Genomic DNA, 22,986 nt, shown 5'->3' on the forward strand with positions numbered 1-22,986 from the left:
GGTTACTTAACTAAAAAGAAGTTACGATTTGGTTATTAGATTATTCAAATATTTTCATTTAGTCATAAGGCCGTTAAAATAAATGTTATATAGTTTTCTCTATTCGCACTACCTGAACCAATCGAATGTTCTCTTTCTCATTCTTTTATACGATTTTTTTTTCATAAAATAGTTTCGGAGGTCACAAGTCTGCGAACCAACATTCAAACAATTTTTTTCTCCTATCTCCAATACTGACCATTAGATTGACTTGGATTTAAGGTATATTATTCTACTTGTCGATGGGTATTGATCCACCGTACCGATCGTTGAATTGTCCCTTGGAGCTCGATGGTGAAACTTAAAAAGAAAAAAAAACACTTAATAGCCCAGTAACTTAAATTAAAACTTTTGAATAGTTTAATTGTTAAATTGTAACTTTTTTTTAACTAAGTGGCAAAAACAAAAATTTACCATAATTTAGTGACTAATAATATAATTTACCAAAAAAAATATAGACTTTCACTCTATTTTTATGAAATAGTGCTAAGGCTTTGTTTTTTTAAAACCCAAACCTTCATTTTAAGAAAAAAAAATATAAACAAGCATATTTTTAAATCAAACCTTAATTTTAGTTTTCGACTTTTGAAAATGTGCTTTTCTATTAAATTACCTTTTTATCCCGTTATTAAAATTTTAATTTATAATATCATAACATTTTATTTCCCAAAAATACTTTTTGACAGCTATAATAAACACTGTCAATTTTTTTAAAAATATTTTTTTAATTTCAATGGTAAACTAGTCTATACTACCCTATACTCTTTAATATTTTAAGCATATAATGATGTGACCAATTTTTTTCATTTAAAAATGCTACAAAATTTAATTTAATAGAATTTTCTCAATAATGGTAAAATTTTGATAGATTTAAAGGTTAAAATATTAGATTTTAAATATCAAAATATTATAGGGATTGGAAACAAATTTAGACATTTAAGGATGAAATCAAAGTTTTATTACTGTATTTGGAAGAGAAACAAGGTTTAATTGGGTAAATCCTAAATAAAAGCTTTTTTGGCAGCTTAAAATTACGATTAAGTACTCATTTAGACAGGGATTCAAATAGCGGGCCGATATCAGAATAGCGGCCGTTATATAGCGGTAGCGGCACCGTCCGAAACCGCTTTTGCTGAAAATAGCGGTGTGAAGCGGAGTCACGCCAATAGCGGTGGGTCGCGGCCGCAACTTAACGGGTAACGGCCAATTGCGGCAATAACGGGCCGCTATTCCCGTTATTTTCCGTTACAGTAAATTTTAAAAAAAAAGTCATCCCCTCAAACAAAAATCGACAGAAACAGTGAAAAACAAAAGGGAATATATTCCCCCACCTGCAAAGTGCAAAATCAAAGAGCTTTCAATAAAAAAAAGTAAAAAGAAGTCAAAGAAACAAAAAAAGTAATCAAAACTCAAAACCAATAGAAAAAGAAATATGAAATTCTGTTTCTTATATATGGGCAAACAACAAGCAGCAGATGAAAGCAAGGAGCCGAGCCAACTGCCGAGGACTTGAATCTGAAAAGCAAACCCATCTATTTCCTCTTCGAAGTACTTCTAGGTTTCTTCCAGTTCTTTCTCAGCCCTTCTAAGTTCTAAGCCAGTATTCCTTTACCTGGTTTTTCACACTTTCAAGTTTCAACAGCAGTAGAGATTCGGCCATTTTTGTTGATAGTCTGATGAGTTGGAGGCTTGGAGCCTTGGAGGCTACTGGTTAGGGTTAGGGAATAGAAAGAATCGTTTCATTTTCTTTTAATTTTTCTGTTTTTGTTTTTGTTTTTGTTTGTGGCTTTATTGGCAATTGGCATGCTGCTCTGTTTTGTTTCTTCTTTGACTCTTGTTTTACTCATTAATTAGGGGCAGCCACCGTCCATTTTAACCACTAGAAAATAGGCATGTAAATTGTGCTTTTATCCACCTATCCATTGTTAAAATTTGTCTTAAAATAATTATTTGAAAATTTCTTTATTAAATTTAAATATATATAAATTTCTGGACACAATTTTTAATATGACATGGACTTCATATATAAAGTTGTGTTCTCATATCATATTAATAAAGATTTATAAGTGCTAGAAAACATTCTAAAATCATTAAAAGTGAATTTTTATAATTATAATTATAATTACTATGTTTTACAATAAGTTGTGCGAATTTGAAAAAAAATCACGATCGCGATACCCGCAGTGACCGCAATAGCGTCCGTTATGTCCGCGACCGCGACAAACGCGACGCGACCGCGACCGCAATTTAAATCTCTGCATTTAGATATAGAGGATACAAATAATATAATATGAGATTGAATAATACCATAGAAAGGGCCTAAGAGTAACATAATTTATGTTAATGCAATTCCCCCATGGCTCTTTTGCCTGCTAGTGTGCATATTTTTTCTTTCTTTATTTCCCGCTTTTTAAATCCTATTTTTCTCATGTTTTTTTTCAACCCACCACCGTCTCTGGCTTCAATCTGCTAGTCAAATTTGTTCTGTTTGTTCCTTTTCAAACGTATAATCTTTTCTTCTTCTTTTTTTATGCTCACAGTGGCATTAGTTCACTGGAAACAATGAAACCCAGATCGGCTCCCAACAATGGCACCCATAATAAGAACAAACTAGCAAGAGCATTCCAAGGGGTCATCAACTTAAGAACCGCTTCGAAAATCGCTTCAACCAATGGGGTCGGAATCGGAACTTATTCCCATGGCGACGACGGCGACGACGTTAAGCGAAAAGCTGGTTTAAAAGCTCTAATAGCCATGGTTTTCGCTAGTGTTACTTCCATCAAAGCTGCTTACGCCGAGCTGCAAATGGCTCAACATCCTTACGACGGTGAAGCTATCCAAGTTGCCGACCAAGCTGTCGTGGAACAACTCAAGGTTCTGTCAGAGTTGAGACACAAGTTCTTAAAACAAGACCTTGATCTTTCACCTCAAGTTACTTTAATGCTTGCTGAGATCCAAGAACAACAAAGCATGATGCGAACTTACGATATCACAATCAAGAATCTAGAATCTGATATCGAAGAAAAAGATTCAGCCATTGATTTACACCATAAACAGCTCGAACATTGCATTGCTTTCAACAAATCCACGGAGAAGAAGCTAAACGAGACCGGGCCATTGTTTATGTTTGATAATATCCAGTTCACAACGTTGAATCCAAGTCACTTCATTCAAGTTTTACACTGTGCTTTGAAATCTGTCCGTAGTTACGTGAGGTTGATGATGAAGGAAATGGAGTTAGCAAAATGGGATATTGTTGCAGCTACTAAAGCCATTGAACCTTCAGCCATGCTTGCTAAACAAAGCCATGCCTGCTTTCTGTTTGAATCTTTTGTGTGTAAAACAATGTTACAGGGCTTCGATTCTCATGATTTTAGTGGCTTAAAAAGCCTCCACCGTGAGCAGTATTTCAATGCATTCAAAACCCTGAAATCTGCTAACCCGAAATCGTTTTTAGTTCAAAACCCGAAATCTGGTTTTGCTAAGTTCATCAGAGACAAGTACCTTAAACTTGTTCATTCCAAAATGGAATGTTCATTTTTTGGGAACTTGAACCAACGTAAAATGGTTATCTCCGGTGGGTTTTCCGATACGGCTTTTTTCATGGCTTTTACAGAGATGGGTCGGCGATTTTGGCTCTTACATTGCTTGGGGTTGTCGATGAGTGACCAAGTTTCAGTCTTTCAGGTAATGAAAGGTTACAGATTCTCCGAGGTTTACATGGAAAACGTTAGCGAAGAATCACTTTTCATCGATGAAATCGTCGACGGTGCCGATGTTGATTTTAGAGTCGGTTTCACGGTGGTTCCCGGGTTCAAGATCGGTAAAACTGTGATACAAAGCCAAGTTTACTTGTCTCCGGTGATTAATCCGAATGGTACTTCATTATTAGATGGAAACACGTTGAGATGATGTTATTCACGCTCGAACTGGTACACGCGCCGCTCTGGTAAGGGGAGCTAAGTGCTATTTTCAAGTGGGGTTTAACTTTAGTTTTCCACTTGAAAAGTGCAGTTATCTCCCATGTATCGGAAAGACAAAGCGGACCGTGGGGTGGCGCGTGAGATTTGATCCACACCCATGTGGGACCCAAGGAGAAAATGGAGGAGCAACTAGGTTTTGGCGTTACAGGGAAACAGGGGAAGAGGGGTTTTTATTTTTTCTTTCAAGCTAAAAATTAGTCTTATTTTTATATTTATATATATATATAAACCCTTACTGTTAATATAGTTTATATTTATATTATATTTATATTTATATTTATATTAGTCTTATTTATATTATTGTAGTAGCGGTAGTGGGATGCGCTCTTGTAATGTTAACATGTCCCCCCAAAAATATCAAATTCAACTACTGCAAGTTGCATTTATATAAATATTTTTAAAGCTTAAATATTGCCTTTGCTCAACTGCATCAATTAATATTCCAACCAATGATATTGTGCCACGTGATTTAAATGTGTATTTCCATTAATTTTTATTTTAAAAAGAAAAATTAAATAAAAACAAAATGATAAAAAATAAAAAATATGTTTTCTGGGTTTATCCTCGTTTTTTTTATAACAATGATCTTAACTGCTACAGTGCTGGTGAAATTCAAGAGAGGAACTTTTTGCCACTCCCTTCGAATTTTTCTCATCAAATAGGGAGAGATACCAAAAATTCTCAAATGGGGTTTCAGATTCCAACCACTTTGGTGGAACAAAGCAATCGGAGTTTGAGGTTTGAACCATTTGAAACCAGGGGAGCCAAAGGAATTGTTGTTGCCGGTGGTGCTGCTTGTGATGGAAAATTTGGGTTTTTGGGTGTTGAAAAAAAGGGTCTTTCTTTGAATCTAAGTGGTGAAAATGAAAGTAGTAAAACCCCTGGTAGTGGTAGTACTAGTGGACACACTAAGCTTTGTAGCAGAGGTCATATACAATGCTTCAACACATTTTTTACAATAAAAAGCTCTCCATCAAAGATTTCTTTAGGTTTCATTCGACAGATTTAGGGAAGAAGGAAATTCTCTTTTTTTTTGGGTGGGGGACGGCAATGGAGGCTGATGCGTGGGAAGGGAATTGATGAATTTGGGTAAATAGGATGAAATTGATTTTTTTTTTTAAATAAATGAACCTTTTGGGACTAATAACATATTTTAACCTTTGGGTAAATTACAACCAAGATCACTAAACTATTAGTAAATTTAAGTTTAGATCACTCAACTTTAAAAAGTTATAAAATGGTCATTAAACTATTAGAAAATTTTTATTCTAGTCATCATGTTGATAAACTCACTGTTATATGACTTTCTTTATTTGCACTGTTTGCATCAATCGAAAGCTCTCATTCTCCTTCTACAGTTCAATTTTTTTTCATAAAACAACTTTGAATGTCACAAATCTGCGAAATGAAATTCAAACAACTTTTTTCTCCAATCTTCAACATTGACCATTAAATCAACTTAAATCTAAGGTATGTTCTTCAACTCGTTGACAACTACCGATTCGTTGTGTCAATCGTTGAATCATTGCTTAGCCAAACCTTTTTAAAAAAAAAAAATCTTAACAATCCATTGACTTAAATAAAAATTAGTGGATAATTCAATGACTTCAATAAAAACTTTTGAATAGTTCAATGACCACTTTATAATTTTTTAAAATCGAGTGACTAAAACATAAACTTACTAATAATTTAGTGACATTAAGTCTAATTTACTTTAACCTTTCATGATTGAAGAAATAAAACATTTGGATAAGGGACTAATTTGATAAAAAAAGCGAAGGGGCTAATAGCATATGTTAGCCGATCCAGGATTTGCAAGAGTTCCTTGAAAACCTTTTTTGGGTAAATACATAATTTTACCAAGAAGTTCATAATTGTTTCAGCCATTGCAAAAACCCTCTCTGCATCAAACAATTAGTTTCCACATGAATCTAAGCATAGAAAGAAAAAACAGTCACAAATATTTGTATAGAATTTTTACAGATTCAACAAAGCACAGAAGGAATGGATCCCAACAGATATAAAACACTCCAAAAAAAGGAAATTATAAAATGACATTTGAATATGTTCATTTCAACAGGATGATTTTTCAACCCAGCTGAGAAACCTTCTCATGCTACCACCACCAGCAGAAGTGAAATTGTCATCATTTTGTGATATTAATTGATATACTTCTCTGACTGTACTGCATTTCAATACACACAATGTAAAACTGTCATCATTTTTCAACCCTTGTCAATGACTGCACAAACCTTAGTAACATTTAGCATTCGATCCCATGTTTGTCCCCATGAATCCCTCCCCTTTTCAAAGTTCATGTAAAAAAATGTTCTCCTCAACCCTTCATGAATGTCCTTTTCAATAGTGAACTTCGAGACCGAGCAGAAACCGAAATCTATACCATTCACCATAGGTCAGGCATATGGCATTCTTTTCTCCCAAGTGGACAAATACGATAACAGGCTCGATGAAATTCGATATTAAGTGATGGAGGGTGTTTCAAAGGGAGCCTTCTGATTCAGTATCTGTGAAGGATTCGGGGTCTGAAGCTTCTGCAAGAGCTTTGAGCATGTTTAAGACCTCTGCCGGGTCGTCTAAATAATACCTGGCTTTGCTAGGTTTTTGGCCGACAGTGCAGGCAAAAACAGATGTACTTGAGGATAGAATACCACTAGAAATTGCATTGCTGATGATCTCGAACATTTCCTCATCAGATCTGTCATCACCAATGCAGAGAACAAAATCGGCTTGCTTTCCCTTCTCAGACATGGTTGTGAAGATCTTTTCAGCAACCATACCTTTACTTACTCCCTAAAAGCAACAGTGAAAAGTTTATTAAAAACTAATGAATTTGTATACAAGTTTCAGTACATTAACTACACGAAAACGATCAAAAAAGATACGAAAGCCAATATATTGTATTCATAAAGCTAGAAAATCAAGGTAAAAATACCTGCGGTTTCACTTCAATGATAAACTGGCCACTCTTCACAGCCACAGGTTCATTTGCTAATACACTCTCAAGATGGTCTAACATCTCCTTCGCTTGGCTAGATCCAAAACCCGGGTCTGCATCTCGATGGTGCCATACCAAAGCACTCTCCTTGGTTTCAATAGAGGAGCCATCAGTGGACTCTGTGTACAATTTCATAACAGGCTCTGCTATTTGTTTCCACCCAAACTCACTATTCTGCCCACAAAGTTCCCACTCATCATTAGCAGACCACCTGAAAATATCAACAATTTCAAAGTAAGTCCACTTATCGAAGAATCACTACACAAATATGAAAGGGTAAAAACCGAAACAAAGAAAAGAAAATAACTTACCTCATGAAAAAACCGTGTTCAGCTGCAATTCCCAGTTTTTTACATGGGGAAAACCACTTGCCTAAACTTTCTCTTCCTCTTCCACTTACAACAAAGACGGTATTCTTCGTATCACCGGAGAGTGCGTTTATGATCGAAATAACCTCCGCACTTGGTGTCTTGTTATGTGATGTTTGAGGCATAACCGTTCCATCGTAGTCCAATAGTATGGCCCTGTTTTTGGACCTTAGATACACAGATACAATGTGATCGATAGACAACTTCCTGAAGTTAGGATCAAGAGCTACCACTCTGAAGCCAAAGCTCAAACCAATTCCCCAACATCGTCTTCTGAAATGATCTTTACATGTCCTTTCCAAATCTTGGAAGAAGCTTCGAGACCAGAATGCCACATCATGTGAGCTAACGTACCTATAATGCTTCTCGTGGCGCAACTGTTTCTCAGCATCAGACATAGAGATTGCCTCATTCATTGCCTCTGCAGTTGATTCGGTATTCCAAGGATTTACACGAATTGCACCACTCAATGAAGGGGAACAACCAATGAACTCCGACACAACTAGCATGCTCTTCTTTGGTCCACTTGATTCTGAGGAAGACTCTGATTCAGACACTCCCTGCCGGCCCACAATGTACTCGTAAGGAGTAAGATTCATTCCATCCCTCACAGCTGTGACTACAACGCACTCGGCTATAGTGTAATACGCAAACCTTTCACAAAGGGATACCGGCCTATCAATTAAGACAATCGGTTCATAACCAGGCTGACCAAAAGTCTCATTAATTCTCTTGCAACTTGCCTGTATTTCAGCCTGTATGTCCTCAAGATCTTTCCCTCTTCCCCTACTAGGGTTCGCGATCTGTACCAGAACCGCTCTTCCCTGCCACTTTGGGTGCTGTTTCAGCATCTGCTCCATTGCCAACAGCTTCAAATCGATACCCTTAAAGACATCCATGTCATCAACTCCAAGCAATACAGTCTTTCCTTCAAACTGTTGTTTAAGCTCTGCTACTCTCCATTCTTTATCCGCAAGACTCAATACGGACTTAATCTGCCCCATGTGAATCCCGACAGGCATGATCTTTATCCCAATCGTCCTCCCATAGTACTCCACTCCGATATAACCCCTCTTTGACTGATACTCTAACCCTAACATTCGACTACAACAAGACAGGAAATGGCGTGCATAATCATAAGTATGAAAACCAATGAGATCGGAATTCAATAGTGCCTTCATGATCTCTTCCCTAACAGGTAAGGTCCTATATATCTCGGACGAAGGGAATGGACTATGTAGAAAAAACCCCATTCTCAATCTATTGAACCTTCTTCTCAAGAAAGTTGGCAGCACCATCAAATGATAATCATGTATCCAAACATAATCGTCTTCTGGGTTTATAACCTCGATAACCCTTTGAGAGAAAATCTTATTCGCAGCAACATATGCCTCCCATAAAGACCTATCGAACCTTCCTCCGTGACTAGCTGAGAACGGAAGCATATAATGGAAAAGCGGCCACAAATGCTGCTTGCAGAACCCATGATAGAACTTTGTCAAAATGTCAGACGGAAGAAATGCTGGTACACACTTAAATTTATCCAACAAAAGCTGTGAAACATCATCCTGTTCTACCGGATCAACATCGACCTTCAAAGAACCAACATACAGAACCTCCATTTCTTCAGGCAAACCATCTTTTAACTGTAATAACAATGAATCGTCATCCCAACTAAAACTCCACCCTTTGTTATCTGGTCTACGCTTAGCTTTAACCGGGAGTTGATTAGCTACAATAATAATTCTATCCTGAATAGCCGATGACGGTGCATCAGAGGTCACACTATTAGCTTGATCATCATCAAGCTCCGAAATAACCCCGGGAACGGTCATAACCCGCGGCAACCGCTTCTTTTCTCGAGGTTGACCCATTGCCGGGAAATTACCAGACGCTAGATCTAAAAGATTGGTATACGATCTTGACATCATCTTTAATCTCTTTTATTTTGCTTATTAACCTCAACAAGAATCAATCACAAAAACCCTAAAACTATAGTTGTTTTTGTTTCTCTTCCAAAAGTACTTTTTTAATTTGGCATCACCTGCATTGGGTTTCAACAAAGATATCATCTTTACATGAAAAAAAAAAAGTAACAAGAATCACATAAAACAAAATAAACCCATTAATAAATAAGATCCATAAATAGAAAAAAAAATAAAGCATACCCCAAATCAAATATCATAACAGAATTCAATCAAAAGGAAACTTTTTTTCAACTAGAAGAATTCAAAATAATGGGAGTAAATTTAAACAAAAAAAATGAAACTTTGAAACTAAACTTACCCTTCAAATCACAAAGTTTTGTGTGATTAATGGGAACCCTTTGGATCCAAATATGAATTTTCTTTTCTTTTTTGTGAAGGGAAAAAAAAATTAGGGTTGTTTTGGGATTGTTTTGGTCCTTTTTATCTCAAAGAGCCACATTTACTACAATTCCCCTCTCTTTTTTTTCGTCTTTGGAATGAAAAATAAAATAAAATTCATATTTTGAAAAAAGAATATAAAAAAGCAAGAGGATAAGGTCGGCCAGTTGGATAACCCAGTGATGCCAGCTGGCGCTGTTGTGTTTTTCACATCACGCGCTCTTTCTCTCTTTCCCCGAGGCAGTTGCTTACGTGGCTAACAGGACTGTCGCCAGGTGTATTATTTAGTGCAACCCGATGGCCCCACGCGTCATCTTCATTAAAAAGTGGAGAAGAGTGAATCACATGTTCTTCGTATTGCCCTAAAACCCTGTCCTAACCACTATTGTATTTACGCGTAGTGAACGACAAGAGCTTTATCTTACGTGTCACTGAACCATTTGAAAGGAACTTGAACTATCTGTGGTCCGCCGCCGTATTTGAACATAACCTCGTTTTTGCACTTACCCTGTTCACGACATCTCCACGTAATACGGACAAATGTGTTTTGCGGAATACGTGATGACATGGAAGTGAATGACGTCACCAGTGAAGTCATAATGATTAGGTGGCAAGAGATGATTGGAGGAGTTATTTCTCGATTTAACGCTGCGTTGGGCTTTTATGTTTTTCTGATTAAAGACCTTGCGGTAAGGTGAGGTGGGCGGAAACAAGCTTTTTTGTTCCTTTTATTTTGGACATAAAATGTCATTTTCACCCTTGTGAGCATTGGCACGTAGTGTGGCCGTAGGAATGGAATTTAGAACTAAAAGAAAATATAAGGTCTGGATTGAAATTATGAAAAAGAAAAAAAATGTGGGGTTATAAAATTCAAAACCCGACCATTGGTTGGACCAGTCATAATTTTGATTTTTGTTCCTATTAATTTATTCGATTTAATTAAATGAATTAGTGAAAATTTATTAAATTTTTTTTCTAAAAGTTGAACCGATTTTTTAGTTCAATTCAATTGAGCTAACCCTCTCTTCGAATCAATATCTCAACTTATTCTCGGTTTCATTGGTACAATTTAAACAACATTGTAGAGATATTGTTTAGGATGAGTCCTAAGGAGTTTGATTTCTAGATTTAACCTAAACTCGGTGATTTTTATATATCATGCATCAAAGAAAAATAATAGGCAGATTTAGGGTAGATCAATTCAAGAGTTGAGTTAATCATCTAAGTCCGAAGGTCCGTTCGAAATTTGGAAAGACTTGGAATAGAAATATAATGCTCGAAAAATGACTTTTGACGAAAAATTAAAAATCTGTTTAAAATATGAGTTAAGCTCGGACTCAAACATTCAAGGCATATCGGCACTGTATATTTTTTAGTTTACAATTGATTATATTATTTAACAAATAATAATATAGGAATTTCTTTACATAAAACAAAAAAGGGGAAATAAAATAAGGAGATGAGAGAGAAAATTGAAAAATAAAGATTCCACTTTCATTTTCGTTACCAAATAAGGAAAAATATAAAGGGAAATAAATAAACATGCAAAATATGGTCAAAACCTAAACAAGAAAGAAGTCTTTTAGACAGGATCGCCACCTTTTGCTTACCTTGCATTCTCACTTTTCAATATCCACAACCATAAATAAATTTCAATTTTTTTCCATTAAAAATTAGAAAAGAAGTTTGATAATTTTTTATTGATGAAAAAGTTAGAAGAGATTCACACGTAAAAATAAAGTAATTTTATAACTTTCCCTATATTACAACATTATTCATATATATAATGCATATTAAATTTAATGTGAATTTTTATATTTCTAACTATTTGTTTTATGTAAAATATTTCACCGGTTCAATATTTTGTGAGAAAATATAAAATATCTATATAATTAAAATGTGGATTGAAATTTTGAAATTTAATCCTTAATTACGAGATTTTTTCAAAAAATTTTTATTTATGTAATTAGACCATGCCAAATGATAAGTTTGTAAAATTGAATTTTTTTTCTTTTTATATTTAGACTCTACAAGGAAAGGTTAGGGTTGACAAGTGTTCTATACGAGTATAGTAAATTATTAAAAAAATAAACATGTGACAATTTTTTAAGGTTTTTTTGTGGAATAAAAAAAATACTCCCAGTGTACTAAATACTAACTATTTTTTATAATTACGAAATGTAGTTACTATCTTTTAAATTACATTTGCCATTATTTTATAATGTACAAATCAATGTTATTCGAATTGGGCTAGATCAACAAGTTGAATCTGTTGGAGCAGGATTGACTGGTATATTAGTCTGAATATAGGTTGGAACTGACGTTTAAGTGAAATGCTCGGAATTGATAAAAAATAAAAACCGAAACAAAAAAAATTGAATTAGTTGAACTAGTTTTATAAATTTTTAATACGTTCTAGTATTTTTTAATTTATGATTATTTAATTAGTTATTATTAGACCAATGACTAAACCAGTTAAATCGGAACTAATAGTCTAACCCGTTTGACCAGACCACCAGTCTGGTTACTAAAACAGTTCAAACACACTCATAATAAAAATCAGGGTAAACTAAACTCAAGGTGCACTAAATAATTAGTAAACTAAACTCATAATAAAAATCAGGGTAAACTAAACTCAAGGTCACTAAATAATTAGTAAATTTACATTTTGGTTATTCGACTTCAAAATTTACAAATGATTGTTGAACTATTCAAAAGTTTTCATTTAAGTTATTGAATTATTCAAAAGTTTTTATTTAAGTCATTGAGTTGTTAAGCTTTTTTTTTAAGTCCAGTTAGTGAGCTCCAAGTGATGATTCAATAATTGATATGGTGGATTAATATCCATCAATGAGTAGAAGAACATACCCTAGATGCAAGTCGATCTAACGATCAGTGTCAAATATCAGAGAAGAAAGTTGTTTAGATTTTGGTTCGCAAATTCATAATATTCAAAATTGTTTCATTAAAAATAATTGAATTGTAAAATAGAAGAGAAATAAGAGCTTTCAATTGATGTAGGCGATGCGAAAATAGAAGGCTATATAACAATAATTTTAACAATCCAATTACTTAAATGAAAACTTTTGAATAATTCAATGACCATTTTTTAACTTTTCGAAATTAATTTACCAAATCATAAACTTACTAATAGTTTAATAATATCGGGTGAAGTTTAGCCTAAAAAATATACTTGTTTTGTCGCATTTCGCATGATTGCTTTTTCTTTTTTCTTTTTTCGTGACATAATGACTTATTTGACCCTTTAATTTTATAAAAACAATCATTTTAATTTTTTATTTAATTTTTCGTCTTTTTTAGCCCTTAAATTTAAGTTTTTTTGTCAAATCACATTAAAATAAATGAAAAAGTAATATTTTTTAATTTTACTGATGTGACATATATGTGAATTGCCAGGTGGATGACAAATTAATATTTAATTAATTTAATTTTTTTAAAATTCAAAAGAAATATAAAAAATATTTTTAAAAATTAAAAATAATTAAAATTATTTAAAAAAAGTATAAAAATTACAAAAAAATATTTTAAAGAATTTTAAAATTAATTAAATATTGACATGTGGAAATCCACGTAGGATTAATTTTTCCATCAATGTTGGGATGATTTGATAAAAAATACAAGTTCGAGGGTTAAAAGAAAATTTTAAATGGAGGGCTAAAATGATTTTTTTTGTAAAATTGGAGGGCTAAAAAAGTTATTATGCCTTTTTTTTTTTCAATATGTTTAAGCTAAGTATTTGAGACATCTTAATCTGTTGTCATCGAGGCTTTTGAAGGCATTGTATTTTTCCAATCAACCAAGAAAAAGCTAGAACAATGCGTAAAAGTACTCTACTTTGTAAACATCCATTAATGGAAAAATATGATCAGTACAGCATTGAAGACAAACAAGAAGAAGAAAAATAAAAAAAGGAAAAGACAAACACCAATCTAGGCCTTGGGTTTGGAGAAGATGTCTCCAATGTTGTATTAATGCTTTTTTTCCTCCCTTAATTTCAACAAAAAAATTGTGATTTGAGGCCACACGGCTGCTAGCAAACATGCCTTCAAAGAATGACAAAATTGCTGTTGAATTGGCCACTAAGGTTGTTGGGAAATGGAACGACACTTATCAATGGATACCAACATTCGGAGCTTTTGCCACCATTGCAATGGCGTTTTCAGTTGGTGCCAACAATCTCCCAGCACCGGTTTGTCTCTCAATTTCTCCCCCTTTTTTTAGCTCAGTTGTACGGTTCGTAGATTACTTTGCAAGGCAAGGTATAAACTTTAAAAAACACATTTTTTTGACATAAAAATTGTTTCTTTTGATGGCAGTTCTCAACATCAATAGGTTCAGGGGCTTTAACCCTTCTGAAAGCCTCAATCATGGCTTGCGCCATATATATTCCCGGAGCAGCCTCTGCAAGCAACAGTAGAACAGTAGATGCTTTATTTTCTGATGTAAGCTAAAAGATTGTGGATTTCCTTACACAGACAAGCAAGTCTATTCATTGGTAAAAGAACATGATCATGTCTTGTTTGATGCAGTTCCTCAAAGAAAGTCAACCCACTGAAGGTTTCTTGATGTGGAGTATGGTAGTTGTTCTGCTGACAACAAGTACTTTTTATAATACTTGGTCTCATTGATTTTGTATTTTCTGTGGCTTGACATTGAAGTAATAGTAGTTCATCATGGTATTGTGTTTTTGACATGGACAGCAATGTGGCTTACACTTGCAACATACCTAGAGTTACCAGTGTATCCCAGCAATCGATACATGCTGCTATGTTAGGAAGCATGCTGGTTACACAAGGTTTTGACTATTTACCACTATGGAACAAGGTAAAAGAACTTAATTGATTTGCTCATGGAATGTTTCGGTCCTTGTACTAATCAATAGCTTACTGCAGAACGAGAATCATGATTTTAACAGTGGAGGACTGCTCTGGATATTCCTTGAATGGACTCTTGCCCCATCAATTGCCTGTCTATGTGCATGGTTCCTCTTTGTTGTTTTGAAGAGTTCTATACTTCGCCGCGAAAATGCAAAGAAAAGGATTCTTGTTTTCCTCCCTATCGACTATGGGATATCTGCAGGATTACTATGCTTCGTTATCGTATCTCAGGTTTCTCATGTTATGCTTAATCTCAAGTAATTATAGCTTATCTTCATTGGCATTATTGCCTACTTAATTATTGTCACAGTTTCATGTTTTGGGTGGCAGGTCATAGGGAACTATGTGGATGTTAATAGATTGACTGTTATGATTGCTGTTGCAGGGTCTGCTTTGATTGGAGCTGTATTATCTTCGGTAATTAGTACGTTCATAGTATACTTTCATATTGTTATTGTAAAATTATGTTATTATCCAATTGGTTTTTGCACACAGGTTGTAGTGGTTCCCTTGGCAATTAAAAAACTTGCTACCACTAAAAACCATAGAAACTCAATGGAGAACAACACATCCATGAAGCAAGAATCTGAGGAAAGTCGAGGAAACCAAGGTTGTTCTAATGGTGCAAAAGTCGATGATGATGTATTGGAAGATTTTATGCAGATGAGAGTTCTTGAAACAGTCTATGAGGAGGAAGAAAGAAGTTGTGGTTCACTTGATGTGATCCAAGAGCCTGAGCAGGTTCAACCCGGTGATAATACAAGTACGGAACAATCCACTCCGTTTAAACAGCTGCTTAAGTCTACGCCGAATAGGTTGTTGCAAACACAAAACTTTCAGAGAATTGAAAAAACAACAACAATCGAAAATGTCATCAAGTATATCAGAGATACGGCGAAGTCCACTTTTTCCCCTGTATGTACTCAGGGTCATACTCCGACTCGGTCTTATAAACTGCACTGGTTTTTTCTTTTATTGACAGAAAATTTGTAATGGATTAGGTCCTTGAGTATGACAGAAGAACTCTTGTTCGACATGCCTTGGCTGAAAATTTTGATGATATTGAAGACTGCTTCAGTTTTCCTCAACTTCTAGCATCCTGCATGGTTGCGTAGGTTACCTAAACTCGTTACACTAAACCAAAATCACACAATTTCAATCTTAAACTATGCTAAGTTGCTATGCAGGCTTATTCAATCAACTACTGAAATAGCTTCCATCATGAATCCATATGTAGCTATACTCGACGTGTTTGAGCATAGATCAAAATATTCTAGTGAAGACGTGGTGAGTTACTGTAAACATTATCGAACAATTCATTTTCATGGTTAAACCGAAATACAATATAACCATTCATAAGACAATATTATCAGGGACATTTACAAGTAAAGTGGTGGTATGGTGGCATTGGAGGACTTGTTGCTGGAGTTGGATTCCTTTTATGTGGGTGGAGGCTGACTCAATGCCTTGGTGGGAAGCTGACATACATGAGCAACTCCAGAGGATGGGCATCCCAGTTAGCAACAGTGGCAGCAATGATCATAGTTGCTAAGGTGAAGCTACCAGTTTCGAGTGTCCAAGCATTCATCGGTTCTTTAGTAGGAGTCGGAGTAGCGGATGATCACTGGGCAAGTTTTGCTCAACCATTTCTTATTCAATTTCAGTGTTTTTACACCCTCAGTGCTCAAGATATTTTAACTAATTTAAGATATTTGTTTTTCAGAATGTTAACTGGAAATTGGTATGCAAGATTATGTGTGGGTGGATCATGACAGTAATTCTTTGCCGTGGGATTGCTTATATGATGTTCTCTGCTTCCATACATACACCAGCCTATGCAGTGCCCTGAAGAGGTAAAAAAGATAAAAAGAAATTTACTTATTTGGCCCATGGAGGTCTCAAGCCTACGACCTTCACATTATTAGCACGATACTCTAACCGACTAAGCTAATAGGCCACTGTTTATCTAAGTTCTATTTTCACTTCCCTGAGCATTCAGCCACTCAATTTTGGGTTATATGTTTCTTCTTTTAGTTTAATGTGGCCAGCAGGATACAAACTTTTAAATTTGTAATTCAATCATTTCATTTATTAAGTTTAGATATTTGATCCAAATCATCACAACTCAAAACTATCAAATGATCCACCATGTAAACCTGCAAGGAGCGCCAAGGCATGTAACCAGTGGCATAAATGAACATTAGGGATAAAAGTTTCTAAAATGATATCAAGGCTAGGCAAATATGAGCGAGAAGGAGAAGAGTTATGGTCCAACTTATGGGCGGCGGTCTGATTTATGCAATGTCAGCACGATCGAGCATGTCTACCAAAGTCATCCTTCTGGGGAACCTAGGTGGCAACCTCAGATTCATGGCATCTTCAATCTGAATTGGGAGATGCGTTGCAACGATTACAATCCCACCCTTCTTTCTATGCTCTGCAATAATATATTCTAACAACCTCACCCCTTCGTTATCTAATGCAACAGAAGGCTCGTCTAACAACCAAATCGGCCTATCGATGGCAAGCAACCTAGCGAGCTGAAGCCTCTTTCGTTGTCCCATTGAAAGCATTCTTGCCTTATCTTTTGCCAGTCTTCCTAGGCCCATGAGCTCCAGGGCTGGCAAGGACTTACCATGCTTACCTTCAAGAACCTCAAACCATTGAACATTGTCAAGGACCGTGAACTTTTCTTTCACTGCATCCTTGAGGGAAAGCCAATTTAGTTGAAGCTTGTATTGGTGGAAGATTCCTGACTGACTAATGTCATGGCCGTTCCAAAGTATCTGGCCAGCAGAAGGTCGAGAGAATCCCGCTAACATACGCAGGAATGTGGTCTTCCCAGAGCCGTTGCTCCCTGTCAACACAAGTGCTCCACCATCATGAACCGACACATTCACGTGCCGCAAGATTTGTTGTGCATTTCTCATGCAAGACACGTCGTTGAGAAGGATTCTAGGGAGTGGAGGCTTCCTCACAGGCATTGAAGTTGAACAAATAATATTACCCTCAGGTTTGGTTTGGGGATTTCGCAATACAACTGCAAATAAAATTAAACCATGTTAGACGAATACCATAATTGATTTACACTTGTCAGATGAAACTGCCTATAAGATAAAAGACAAATCTAGGCAGAATTCAGTGGGGAAAAACATCAAACACTTGAAAGACAATAGGATTTGACTAGTGAAAATACATTTAACTTCACAATAGAAATGCATATTGTATGAATTTGAGCAAACGCAACTCAAATAGATTTTAAAAGAGCTAGGGACCAAATTCCATTTTATACCATTCTTACTATTATCCATAACCTTCGTTACCTGGATTCTGCAATTTGGGGTGCAGTGCCCGTGTCGACACGGATTCCGACACAGGATATGGGTCAGATCCGGCAAAAACCAGCGGACACAGCGGTGGGTGAAAACTGAGATGAGAAGAGAAAAAAAAAACTGACTTGCAGAGACGAGAGATAAGAGGACGATGGCAGGAGGAAGATGATGATAGAAAAAAGAGAAAAGCCTTTAACTTAAAATAAACTGTATATATAACTTCAAATAGGAAAGGTTTTTTTTATAAAAAAATTTTTTAAGTAATGATTCGAAGATGTGTATCAATATCAATTGATGAATAAAATAATATATTTTATATCGAAGTCATCTAATAGTTAGTATTGAAAATAAAAAAAATTATTCAAATTTTAATTTATAAATTCGTGACGATCAAAATTATTTCATAAAAAAAATTAAAATTATAAAATAAAAAATAAAAAAACTCTCTATTAGTACAAATGATACAAATATAACAATGTTTTTAACAATATAATAACTTAAATAGTTAAACAATTTTATAAATTTTTTTAAATTAAATAATAAAAATATAAATTTATTAATAATTTAGTGATACTTAAATTTAACCTAATCATGCACGTCGGCAACGTGCCAGCAGCCATTCCTTTTCCTATTCCAGCACCTGTATGATTTAAAAGGAATAATCATGACCTCTTAGACAAGTCACTGAATATATATGCAAAGGTCAAATTGAATCTAGTCATCACTATTACCTTTTTTCCTTATATTTATTTGCTTCATTATAAAGGAAAAGAAAAAAAAGGCATTATATCAGATTAATTTTATCATCAAATTAATTTACTTTATGAATAGACTATATTGTATTAAAACTGTAAATGTGGTAGGGGCTTTTTAAAATTTATCATTTTTAAAAATTATAAAATTTTAAATTAATATAATGATAAAATTATGTTTTGATATATTTAAAAAATTATAAAAAATAGATAATAATTTATAGATTTCCTCGTGTATAATGTAAAATTGGGTAGGTATCATCATAATCTAAAGCAGCACTATGAATGAACTTCTCATTTCCCATTATCTATAAACCATAGCCCACCAACCTTTTAATCTCTCTATATTTTCTTCTTAAATATGGGTCTTAGTAATTACTCTTTAGATGTTATAAATCTCTCCTTTTCATTTGTTTCAAACTTGTCCTTTATAACTCAAAAGCTAAATAGCTAGCTGCCTCATCCCCCTACCAACATCCTTGGCAAAAAAACCATCAATGGCTGCCTTCAATTATATACTTTTCTTTACCAGTTTGATCATATTATTTCCAATTTTCATGCCGAGAACCGTTTCTACGATTCGAATCCACCACGAGCTAACACCGTCGAAGCATTCAGGGGACGCCGCAGCCGTGAATCGGAACATGCTCGCAGCTGATCATCATAATGTTGCAGTACCACCCCATGGATCACATGGAATTGTTATTGGTGTTCTCAAGAAAGGTCGAATTACACCTTCGGGTCCGAGCCATAGGGGCAATACTATACCTATTTACACCACCAGGCATGATGGAGTTGGTCATCGATGATATATATATATACACATGCATGATGATGATGTAACTCCTCAAGTATCATGTTGAAACTATATACATTTTTTTTTTACCAAAAGTTTTTGTTTCCATTGCAATATTCAAATCTTATACTTGTTAGTTTATAATATTCTTTGTCTCACTGTTATAATGTTTCAGTGCTTGGGGGAGTACTGTGAGTTCATTTCATCACTGTCTTTTTTTCTGAAGTTTCCTGGAAAGTCTATATAAAAGCGAATTTCAAATTTTTTTTATATTATTACTGTTTTTGTTTATTTATAAGCGTAACCAATTAGCGTTTGTAGTCCAACGGTTAGGATAATTGCCTTCCAAGCAATAGACCCGGGTTCGACTCCCGGCAAACGCATTTTGAATGTTTTTGGGTTTTGTTTTCTAATTATGATAATGTGGTAAAAATATCATGGGGTCCTTATACTAAAACATAAATTGCATTCTGCCCCTATCAAAATATTGTCAAATTAGTCCTTGTAATTAAAATAAATTATCAACATGTTGCCACCCTGGTGTCCAATAATCTTTTACATTCCCAACCCACCAAAATAAAAGGTTTAAAAGGGGGACATAGAAAAAGCATGATAAACTTGAAACTATCCCCTGTTTCACACTCTCTTTCTCATATTGTTACTCCACACAAAGCAAAAGGGAAAGTAATATAGTATCAACATCAGTGGTTTTGAGAGGAAAAAAGGAAGGGTGAAATATGGCTGGTTACAGAGCAGAGGATGACTATGACTACCTTTTCAAGGTAGTTTTGATCGGTGATTCAGGTGTGGGGAAGTCTAATTTACTCTCCAGGTTCACCAGGAACGAGTTCAGCCTCGAGTCCAAGTCTACTATTGGCGTTGAGTTCGCTACTCGTAGTTTGAATGTGGATGGCAAGGTCATTAAAGCTCAGATTTGGGACACTGCTGGTCAAGAAAGGTATCACTTTTACTATTCCCTTGCCTTGCTTTCCTTTATTTTTGATCTGGGTATCTTTAGTTCTCTTCTGTTTTGCAAGGAATTTGGTTTTTTTCTTATTGAACTTGAGGAAAGAAAGCAACTTTGATCATGGAAGAGCTAGATCTGTGAGCTGTGCTTAAACGACATCGTTTCCTTTTTTCTGGCAAATGTGTTTATTTAGATTTGAACCCTTGCTTGATAATGCCTGCATGATAATGCCACTGGAACCCGTGCTTGCTTTCTAGTTTTGTCATGTTCACAGAATTGTGATGATTCTATACCTGTATCTTTGAGCTTCCATTTGTGTGTCGTACTTGCAAATCTAGTGTATATAGCATTAATCTGGTTTGATATTTTAGGGTTGTTGCATGGACACTACAAGTGATAAATTGGTAATGAAAGAAACAGCTTGTTAGAATAGTATAGGATCGCTTTAGCTTTCTGATTGATTCTAGCCGAGCGCTGCCTTACTTTATCCTGCTGGATAGTCTTTACCATACACCTGCCGATGTGAGAATCATTATTGCAAATGCTGCTTGCCACCATTATCTATGTCCTAAAATTTTAACTGTCGCCATAATTGCTAGGCAATTCTTCTGTCGCCATTATAGCTTGCTTCACCTCGAAGACTGCAAAATCTTGGCTGACAAGTGACATGATTCTTTTGAGGCATGCTCGTATATATTACAGGTCGAATGTAATGTTTTCAAACCGTGTGATTTGAGATAGTAGGATGTTCTAATTTATTGTATGATCTTATTCCAAGATTGTTTGATGAGGCATTGAATCAAAATTGTTATTATGTATAGGATGTTTCATGTGTGTTATGCTTATACTGTTGTCGTTACTGCTACGGGCTGCTACTGTCATGGCCTGGTTATCGTTTGATTACCCTGTTTCAGTAGGCATATGTAAAGCCTACTCATTCATCATATGTTTTATCTAAGGTGATTCTTTGATTTGAAAAATAGAATGTAAGGCTTCATCTTCTTCCTTCTAATGGCATAAAGAAAGAGGAATCGACCCACAAGAACAATGAAAACATCCCGTTTAGCAAATCTTTTAGCTGAGTTGTGTTACACAGTTTGGATTCAGATAGGGATCAATGGAATTGGTTTTTACATCATGAACAAGGAGCTGCATGAGTTTTTTTTAACCCTTGATGTTTCAGGGACAATGTTTTAACTTATCTTTCGTATTGTTTCTGAACTTGTCTTCTTACACTGACAGGTACCGTGCAATAACAAGTGCCTATTACCGAGGAGCTGTGGGAGCACTCCTTGTGTACGACGTTACACGCCACTCCACATTCGAAAATGTAGAGAGGTGGCTAAGAGAGTTGAGGGATCATACAGATCCCAACATCGTAGTCATGCTTGTCGGAAACAAATCAGATCTTCGTCACCTTGTGGCTGTCTCAACCGAGGACGGGAAATCCTTTGCTGAGAAAGAATCCCTTTACTTCATGGAAACTTCTGCTCTGGAAGCTACTAACGTGGAAATTTCATTTGCTGAAGTTCTTACGCAGATATACAACGTCATTAGCAAGAAAGCTATGGAGACAAGCGATGATGGGGCTGCTTCAGCTGTGCCCTCCAAGGGAGAGAAAATCGATGTCGGTAAAGATGTCTCGGCAATGAAGAAAGGGGGTTGCTGTTCAAGCTGATATCGATCTGAAAGTCTGGGGTTTGTTCAGCTGCATTGATTTCTTTGTAAACCATTGTTTCGTCACATTTTCGTAAAAAGTGTGCATTGTGGAGGCCCGAACCCGACTTGTGAAGTATTGTCCGCTTTTAACATAGGTCCGAGTTTAAGTCTCTACATATAATATCGTGGTAGATGCTTCGAATTTCTTGATATAGGATTGGGGTGTTACATCCATAAGCTAAAGTGCTAAAGTAGGGGATTAGCAGTAATGGAGATTGAGTTACTTGTTGGAAAATACTATTTTCTATCCTCTTCCATTTTCAGGCAGATCTAAAATGAATGAATGGTTTTAAAGGCCTTACTTTTTGAGGAAAAAAAGCACCTTAAATGAAGAAAAATATTTGTTTTTGTAGCTTTTCTATCATCTTTTGGTCAATTGTAAGGGTGGTTAAAATTAATAAGAAAAAAAAACATAAAAGAATTTTCACAATCTTGTTCGGTTAAACAGGAAGAAAATGATTCATTATAATATTTTTCTCAATTATTTTTTTTTACAAAATAAACTAAGATTAAAAAAAGTATTCTTTTTTTAAAAAATATACAGTAAAATCTCTATAAAATAATGCCCTTGGATCTGAAAAAATTATTATTTTATCGAGGTTATTAGTTTATCGATAAATTAATATTTTATTAATTTATCGATAAATTAATATTCATTAATTTAGAGAATATTTCATACTTTATGCTTGAGTTTTTTTTTATTATCAAAATTCAATATGCATATAGTTGCAATGAATCAACGTTAATTGG

The 22,986-nt window shown here is 35.0% G+C and overlaps 5 protein-coding genes and 1 non-coding gene across 6 annotated transcripts; 4 read left to right on the forward strand and 2 right to left on the reverse strand.

The window, feature by feature from the left end:
* The first annotated feature begins 2,010 nt into the window (after window positions 1–2,010).
* On the forward strand, window positions 2,011–4,431 carry LOC107909639 (protein GRAVITROPIC IN THE LIGHT 1). Its single transcript, XM_016837252.2, has one exon. It carries the CDS (start codon window positions 2,602–2,604, stop codon window positions 3,949–3,951), a length of 1,350 nt encoding a protein of 449 aa, XP_016692741.1. The 5' UTR covers window positions 2,011–2,601; the 3' UTR covers window positions 3,952–4,431.
* A 1,531-nt stretch (window positions 4,432–5,962) lies between these two features.
* On the reverse strand, window positions 5,963–9,890 carry LOC107909640 (probable alpha,alpha-trehalose-phosphate synthase [UDP-forming] 7). The gene is made up of 4 exons (XM_016837253.2): window positions 9,693–9,890; window positions 7,350–9,450; window positions 6,976–7,249; window positions 5,963–6,833 (listed from the first exon to the last, which is right to left on the reverse strand). The coding sequence occupies exons 2-4, from the start codon at window positions 9,335–9,337 to the stop codon at window positions 6,522–6,524; spliced, it is 2,574 nt and encodes an 857-aa protein (XP_016692742.1). The 5' UTR covers window positions 9,338–9,450; window positions 9,693–9,890; the 3' UTR covers window positions 5,963–6,521.
* Window positions 9,891–14,412: 4,522 nt separating this feature from the next.
* Window positions 14,413–16,519, forward strand: LOC107909641 (phosphate-repressible phosphate permease pho-4). Its single transcript, XM_041103208.1, has 8 exons — window positions 14,413–14,617; window positions 14,686–14,901; window positions 15,001–15,087; window positions 15,166–15,585; window positions 15,672–15,781; window positions 15,858–15,957; window positions 16,044–16,298; window positions 16,394–16,519. The coding sequence occupies exons 1-8, from the start codon at window positions 14,486–14,488 to the stop codon at window positions 16,517–16,519; spliced, it is 1,446 nt and encodes a 481-aa protein (XP_040959142.1). The 5' UTR covers window positions 14,413–14,485.
* Window positions 16,520–16,730: 211 nt separating this feature from the next.
* LOC107909643 (ABC transporter I family member 1) lies at window positions 16,731–18,302 on the reverse strand. Its single transcript, XM_016837258.2, has 2 exons — window positions 17,994–18,302; window positions 16,731–17,710 (listed from the first exon to the last, which is right to left on the reverse strand). Exon 2 carries the CDS (start codon window positions 17,652–17,654, stop codon window positions 16,965–16,967), a length of 690 nt encoding a protein of 229 aa, XP_016692747.1. The 5' UTR covers window positions 17,655–17,710; window positions 17,994–18,302; the 3' UTR covers window positions 16,731–16,964.
* Window positions 18,303–19,861: 1,559 nt separating this feature from the next.
* On the forward strand, window positions 19,862–19,933 carry TRNAG-UCC (transfer RNA glycine (anticodon UCC)). Its single transcript has one exon. It is a non-coding gene; the product is annotated as a tRNA-Gly (tRNA).
* Window positions 19,934–20,093: 160 nt separating this feature from the next.
* LOC107909644 (ras-related protein RABA1c) lies at window positions 20,094–22,499 on the forward strand. Its single transcript, XM_016837259.2, has 2 exons — window positions 20,094–20,508; window positions 21,760–22,499. The coding sequence occupies exons 1-2, from the start codon at window positions 20,288–20,290 to the stop codon at window positions 22,193–22,195; spliced, it is 657 nt and encodes a 218-aa protein (XP_016692748.1). The 5' UTR covers window positions 20,094–20,287; the 3' UTR covers window positions 22,196–22,499.
* Window positions 22,500–22,986: the final 487 nt, after the last annotated feature.

The sequence above is a fragment of the Gossypium hirsutum genome, chromosome D10 (assembly GCF_007990345.1).
Source record: "Gossypium hirsutum isolate 1008001.06 chromosome D10, Gossypium_hirsutum_v2.1, whole genome shotgun sequence".
Classification (NCBI taxonomy): domain Eukaryota; kingdom Viridiplantae; phylum Streptophyta; class Magnoliopsida; order Malvales; family Malvaceae; genus Gossypium; species Gossypium hirsutum.

Coding starts and splice junctions, on each gene's coding strand:
- LOC107909640 (XM_016837253.2), bottom strand. CDS start 9,337: ATGATGTCAAGATCGTATACCAATCTTTTAGATCTAGCGTCTGGTAAT. Junction 7,250..7,349: donor GAACACGGTTTTTTCATGAG/GTAAGTTATTTT, acceptor TGATATTTTCAG/GTGGTCTGCTAATGATGAGT. Junction 6,834..6,975: donor TCATTGAAGTGAAACCGCAG/GTATTTTTACCT, acceptor TGTTGCTTTTAG/GGAGTAAGTAAAGGTATGGT.
- LOC107909639 (XM_016837252.2), top strand. CDS start 2,602: ATGAAACCCAGATCGGCTCCCAACAATGGCACCCATAATAAGAACAAA.
- LOC107909641 (XM_041103208.1), top strand. CDS start 14,486: ATGGACAGCAATGTGGCTTACACTTGCAACATACCTAGAGTTACCAGT. Junction 14,902..15,000: donor GCTTCGTTATCGTATCTCAG/GTTTCTCATGTT, acceptor TTTGGGTGGCAG/GTCATAGGGAACTATGTGGA. Junction 15,958..16,043: donor AATATTCTAGTGAAGACGTG/GTGAGTTACTGT, acceptor CAATATTATCAG/GGACATTTACAAGTAAAGTG.
- LOC107909643 (XM_016837258.2), bottom strand. CDS start 17,654: ATGCCTGTGAGGAAGCCTCCACTCCCTAGAATCCTTCTCAACGACGTG.
- LOC107909644 (XM_016837259.2), top strand. CDS start 20,288: ATGGCTGGTTACAGAGCAGAGGATGACTATGACTACCTTTTCAAGGTA. Junction 20,509..21,759: donor GACACTGCTGGTCAAGAAAG/GTATCACTTTTA, acceptor TTACACTGACAG/GTACCGTGCAATAACAAGTG.